This window comes from Hipposideros armiger, unplaced genomic scaffold (genome assembly GCF_001890085.2).
Source record: "Hipposideros armiger isolate ML-2016 unplaced genomic scaffold, ASM189008v1 scaffold_1784, whole genome shotgun sequence".
In the NCBI taxonomy this organism is placed as follows: Eukaryota; Metazoa; Chordata; class Mammalia; order Chiroptera; family Hipposideridae; genus Hipposideros; species Hipposideros armiger.
Window position 1 is genome coordinate 71,258 of NW_017733134.1, and position 6,289 is coordinate 77,546.

A 6,289-nucleotide genomic window follows, 5' to 3' on the forward strand; every position below is an offset into this window, starting at 1 on the left:
GCCTGGAATTCTGGCACCAAGTAGCAGGCACCTCTGTGGTTCAGACGGACCATTTGCTGTTTCCTGGGCTTTGTCTGAGTAAAGGTGTGCAGGCTAATTGCCCTTTCCTGCCAGCTTGGCCCATCATCAGAACCATCCCTGTGGTCCCCATTGCCAAGGACCGTGTCTGGTTCAGTTGGTGTGGGTAGTTGATCACTGAGCTTCTAACACATTTAATGGCCATTTGCTGCCTGGAACTGCCCCCCTCATAGTTATTTGGGGCAGGCTTTTGTGCTTCTTTAGAAATGACCTTGGGGATGCCCAGTGTGCGCCCCAGACCTAGGGTTGGAACTCCCACAGCCCGGGCCCCTACATTGTCCCCCAGCTCTTGGACTTGCTGTGGCAACATTTCTGCCGTCACATTTGCTGTGTCCCGCTGCTCATGGGGTGTGCCTGCATGGGGACTGAGACACCTAACACCTAGGCTTGACCTTGAAAAAGCGCTGGGCTCTGCTCTTCCTGGCCTTGAGTGCCAGCCATGGGGTTAGGGAAGTATCAGCTCCACAGATGAGCTGAGGATGTGAGAGCAGGGATGCCAAGGCAGGTGGAACAGCAGAGGTGCAGGGAACCTATGCTTGGGAGAAGCTGCATAGCCATTTGTGTGAACACGAAGAAATTGTCCACCTCACCTCACCCCCACCCCCACCCCACACACACTTTTTAGTCCTCTGGTTCCCTGAGTCTATCTTCCTCTTAAAGTGATCTGGTGAGCCTTATGGGCTGATTGAATAAGACAATAAGACAAAAATGGTGTTGGGATGACTGGGAATGATAACACCAACAGGCCAGGTCCAGGGGCCCCACCAGGCTGTGTTTGGGTCCTGGTCCCTGGAAGTTTCCAGAACAAAGGTCCTGTGCCACCTGTGAGGCTTCTCCTCAGGAATCTCCTTGTGGACCCTCTGCCTCAGGCTGCTCTGGATAAAGGAGAGCCCTTACAGGTGGGATGGGCAATGCCTAGCCTCAGCCACCTTCGGGGGTGCCCAGAGGCTCTGGTTCATCCTGGAGTGAGCGCCAGGTGCAGGCCAGGAGGAGGGAGTAGAGTGTCAGGGCTCATGCTCTGAGTAGTTGGTGGCTAACATGCCTTCTTGTGCTCCCTGCCCCGCCCCCTCCAGTGATCCCCGCCGCTGACCTCTCACAGCAGATCTCCACTGCGGGCACTGAGGCCTCCGGCACAGGCAACATGAAATTCATGCTCAACGGGGCCCTCACCATTGGCACCATGGATGGTGCCAATGTGGAGATGGCCGAGGAAGCCGGAGCAGAGAACCTCTTCATTTTTGGCCTGCGGGTAGAAGACATTGAGGCCCTGGACAAGAAAGGGTGTGTGTCTCTCCATGTGCCATTGAGGGTATGGCAGCATCTTGGGCGCTGCCCAGAGGCCTGTGGAGGGCCACGAAGGGCTCTCTGGCCAGGCCCCTGCTTGCCAGGGTGAATGCTTGCCCAGAGAGGGGGTGTGTGGCTGCCGGCATGCTGGCCTTGTCTGCCCACTTCCAGAGCACCAAGCATGCTGTCCAGGGAGGCTTGTTTTGGGCAGGAGCTGGCTGCTCTGTGCTTCTTCTCCATGGCCCAGTCTGAGGGGTCCAGACCAAGTGTTTCCAAAAGGGTGGAAGGCCCTGGTCTCTGTTGGGGGAGCCCTCACGGACAGGGCCCTGATCACTCTTGACCTATTTGGGGATTTGGGGCTGACCCACTGCCAAGATTCCCTAGCCTAGTTTTTTAAATTAACCCTTTTGTCTAGGAATAGTTTTAGATTTATAGAAAAATTGCAAAGACAGTAGAGAGAGTTCCACATACCCTTCCAATTTCACCTGTTGCTTACATTTTACTAATTAGCGTGGAACATTGTCAAAATTAATTAACCAATAGTGGCATGTTGTTACTTATTAAAGTCCATACTTTATTTTACCATTTGCCATGAATGTCCTGTCATTTTCTGTCCCAGTATCCCATCCAAGGCACCTTCTCTGGTCTGACAGTTGTTCAGCCTTTCCTCGTTTTTCATGCCCTTGGACACTCTTGAGGAGAACTTGGCTGGATTCTGAGCAATAATTAANCCTCTTCCCTAGTTGAAAATGTAGTTAGTGTTTTTATTTTATTTTATTAGTATTATTATTTTAAGCTGAGCCATCCTGCCACCTGTTGGCAGCTCAGCGGCTGCTCAGCTCGGGCCGGGAATGTTTTTATTTTTTTCTATACTCCATGTTATTCTGTCTGATTTCTGGAAGTGGGAAGATTCAGAAGTAAGGGACACCCATATTCCTACTAGGACCTGAAGTCAGATGTTAAAGATAAGCCACAAGTCTATACTGCTTATGGCTTGTTCGTGGCTCTCCGGTGAATACTGTCTGAGGCTGCCTCTCACCCCTGAGTAGACATCCTCCTCACACACATTGAAATTTAAAACCGGTGGCCTCGTGAGGACACCTCAGTTTGTTGGAGCTTAAGGTGAGCCTGCCATTGTAGCTGATTCTCTGTCTGCTCCTGTGCAAGAGGGCATCAGGACAGGAGTGGGGAGATTTGGGGATTCACCTGTCACCCTCAAAGGCTAACAATGCCGTTACCATGATCCTGGGGTCACCTTTTTTTCGAGTGCCCATTATGTGCAAGGGCCTTGAGTACTGGTGACCAGACCCAAAGCAGTCTCCTGTGTTGGGCTATTCTGGAAACAGGGGTGCAGTTTCTTCTGTGGGCCTTTGGAAGAGTCTGTTCCTGACTGGCCTTCCTCGTCACCCTGGGACACAAGTGCAAAATCTAGGGGCCTTTTCCCCCTTTTATAAGTGGGATTTCCTTGAGAGTTGCGGGGCCCAGTGGCCACACCCTACCACCTGTGTAAAGGTTGACCTCTGCGGATGCTGATTACCAAGATGTGTAATAAGGCAGCGGATTGTGTGGCTCTGGTTGCTTCACTTGAATCTCTTGTTTGTCCTGCAGGAATAAAGAAGGACCCTGCCAAGGTCTTTGTGCCCAGGACTATCATGATCGGGGGCAAGGTGAGATAATGACCTCTTCGTTTGATCTTTGGCCAGAATGGAAAACCACCTGCTTTTCAGCAGTNATAATAAGCCAAGAAGCCACCAGGTAGGGCCTTTGGACCTGATTAATTGACAGATGGCCCAGTGGCTGCCCACTCACTGCTCCATTTTTGTGTATCCTCATCTTCAGTCTGCCTGTCAGATGCCTAGAAAAACATTAATAGCTTGTATTTTTACTTTATGTCCTACCTCATTCTCCCCAGAAAGGATCTGAGGCAGCTCACATAGACAAAAAGTTAAAAACAAAAACAAGGTGAAGACTTGGGTCCAGGCAGAATGAGCAGGGGAGACAGGATGAGCCGGCCACGCCCACTTCCTTGGCAGAAATGGGCTGGGAACTTGACATTGAGCCTTGGTGCCAAAACCAGAAGAGCGCGCATCTCGTGAAGGGGCTGCTCAGGCCAGGGGAGCGCATGGCGTTTGTGATGCTCTGACAGAGACATGCAGCCTGGGATGGTGGTTTCTTACAGGTAGTGCCCACACCTGAAACACACTGACCTCAGGACGAGTCTATACACCTTTCAACCCTAGTTTAACAGAGGCATGTGTTTCCCATATGTGAGAATTGCTATAGGCAGCTCCAAGGTGCCTCAGAGAGGAGGAGGTGTAACCCACTTCAGCCTTTGGGTCCCAGGCCATCCCCAGCTGCTAACACTGACCACAAGGCCTTGGAGAACAGGCAGGCAAGTAAATGCGCCCCTCTCCACCCCTAGAGAAGTTCTGGGCTGCCGAGACTGGTAAGTTCTAGAGCTTAGAAATTAGAGGAGGAAGGTCAATGATCAAGAGGCTGCGTCCCCGGTGGGCTTACATTCTCCAAGCCAGGACACACCCTTGTGCCTGTACAGCAGAGGCAGGAAAGCCCCCTCTGGGGCAGTTCAAGGCCCCATTCTTATTAAGCCACAGCTCTCTGAGAGGTTACTTAGCTAGGATGTAAGACGCTAGCCTATCACCAGTGACAGGGGACGGGAAAAATGGGATTGTTAGTGGGTCCTGGGTTCCTGGTGGGTGGGAACAGAACTACAGGGGAGGCTGGTTTGACAAAAAGCCAAATAACACAAGAGCCACCATCAGTGAGTGAATGAGGGGATGCTCATGGGCCAGAACTTGAGTCCCCACACTCCAGTAGCCTGTCCTTTCAGGAATAGTCAGGGGCTTATCTAGGGTCTGTGGTGAAACCCTAGAGCCTGTCCACGGACATAACCACATTCAGTGAGTTTGCTCAGCATGAGATTGAAAGGGTCACCTATACAGGCCATTATTTTAGGAAAATGCCACCTGCCACACCTGGAAAAGGCCCCTTGCTGGAAGAAGGGAGGAAAGAAAGGCCCTCTTAGCCTTACAGTCGCCCTCCACACACGTGGCCAGGCTGAGAGTAACCAGGCTGCGGGTGGGGCTTGGGTGGCGCTGGAGGTAGCACTGAGAAAGCAACAGACCACCACCAGCATTTTATTAAATGTTCAGTCCAAGATCAGGTTAGGTGAACAGGTGCGTGGAAAGTGGAGGAAGTGCACATCACTGACTCCTCCCCCACTGTGAGCAGCAGGGCCTGCCCAGGGAGGTAGGGATGCCAAGGAAGGCAAGCAGGGTGCACAGGGCAGGAGGGCCTGATGGAACCATTAGAGTCCATTCTGCATGTGCTGGGAAGGAACAGAAGAACCCAAGTCTCCCCATGTTCTCGTGGGTGGTGTTGGAAAGCTCAGTGTAGTCCGAAGACCTCTCACCACCTCCCTGTTCTCCATGCCCAGCTCAGGAAGTGCGGGATTGACCTGCCGGTAGGTGGCTTGCTATGTCACCGTCTTGCCAACAAGAGCTCAGGTTGCATGGCAGCAAGAGGGGGAGAGGGCCATATGCCTGCCACTTGCATTTTCCACGAAGATCTATGCTCCTGGCCACCGGCCTGGTGGGGCCCCCTCCGCCTGTGCGAGCTGGCAGCCAAGTCTTCTCTCCAGGTGCATCGCTGATGCTGGCACCCAAGGCCCAGGGTGCTGGGCTGGTCAGAGGATCGGGGCGGGCAGAGGTCTTCATGCTCCTGCAGGCAATGAGCTCAGTGCTGGTGCCCAGGTTCCGCCTTCCCCAGGAATTCCCTAGACCAGAGGATAATCATCAGCCAAATCCGAGCCCCACCCAGAGATCTGCCTTGCATAGTCCTCACACAGCCCGTCTAAGGAAGACAAGGAGCCTGGAGGACCACATTCCCACTCAGAAAACCACCAGTGAGTTAAACAATCAGGGCACCAATAGCATCACACAGTCAAATCCTGACACNCCCCTTCCAGGCAGCCCCTGGTTACCACATGGCCAAGATGATCATCAAGCTGGTTACCTCTATCGGTGATGTCGTCAACCATGATCCAATTGTGGGCGACAGGCTCAAAGTGATCTTCCTAGAGAACTACCGAGTGTCCTTGGCTGAAAAAGGTACCTCTGGTGAGACTGTGTTAGACCAGAAAGCCCGTCCCTGCTTGGGCGTGATGTGGGTGGTCATTCCTGGTCAAGGGTTAACTCTGTCCCGGATACCAGGCTCCCCAGCCAAAGGGGGTCTTCAGTCTAGCATTTCAAGGCTTTGGGGAACTCTCTATCTGTCCTCAAGTGCGGAAAATTACTCTCAACCTTGGATGTCCTTTGTCTCTGTACTTTCTTGCTCCTGTCCTGACCCCATTATCTCTCCCCCTTCCTCTCGCCTCAGCTTCTCAGTTTTGCCTTTCTGCTGCTGCTGGACTCACACTTGCTGGCAGGATGTGCTTCCATGCAATTCCCCTTCCCCTTCGTCTTCCCCTTCCCTACCCGCAGAGGATGCTTCTGCTCGTCACCACCTGCTCACTCTCAAGAGCATTCATTGCCTGCTTCTTATCTGGGCCAGCGCGCTACTTCTTCTGTCCTTCCCAAGGGCAACTCGGGGCCTGACATCTCGCCCCGCTTTACTGAGAGTTCAGTCTGGGGCCACTCCACTTTGGGGAGACTTGCCTAGGATGTGTTCCTAGGAGAAGGTTCTGAAGAAGATCCTGCAGCCGAATGTGCCTCAGAGCGTGACTATCCTGATCTGGTCTCTTCTGGGCATATTGGCTGGAAAGCACCTGCCCAACCAAATGGTGGAAAGCTGTGCCTGGAATTCTGGCACCAAGTAGCAGGCACCTCTGTGGTTCAGACGGACCATTTGCTGTTTCCTGGGCTTTGTCTGAGTAAAGGTGTGCAGGCTAATTGCCCTTTCCTGCCAGCTT

The 6,289-nt window shown here is 52.8% G+C and overlaps 2 protein-coding genes and 1 long non-coding RNA gene across 3 annotated transcripts in view; 2 read left to right on the forward strand and 1 right to left on the reverse strand.

The window, feature by feature from the left end:
- The window catches only part of LOC109378176 (glycogen phosphorylase, brain form-like), a 63,211-nt gene extending 61,156 nt beyond the window's left edge, over window positions 1-2,055 (forward strand). Inside the window, exon 11 of the mRNA XM_019634638.1 lies at window positions 1,087-2,055. Within this exon, the coding sequence (XP_019490183.1) occupies window positions 1,087-1,471 (385 nt within the window). The 3' untranslated portion in view covers window positions 1,472-2,055. The remainder of the gene's footprint in view (window positions 1-1,086) is intronic.
- A 133-nt stretch (window positions 2,056-2,188) lies between these two features.
- On the forward strand, window positions 2,189-6,257 carry LOC109378178 (uncharacterized). Its single transcript, XR_002122961.1, has 3 exons — window positions 2,189-2,484; window positions 2,971-3,029; window positions 5,348-6,257. It is a non-coding gene; the product is annotated as an uncharacterized LOC109378178 (long non-coding RNA).
- The window catches only part of LOC109378177 (monoacylglycerol lipase ABHD12), a 38,640-nt gene continuing 36,848 nt past the window's right edge, over window positions 4,498-6,289 (reverse strand). Inside the window, exon 12 of the mRNA XM_019634639.1 lies at window positions 4,498-5,155. Within this exon, the coding sequence (XP_019490184.1) occupies window positions 5,116-5,155 (40 nt within the window). The 3' untranslated portion in view covers window positions 4,498-5,115. The remainder of the gene's footprint in view (window positions 5,156-6,289) is intronic.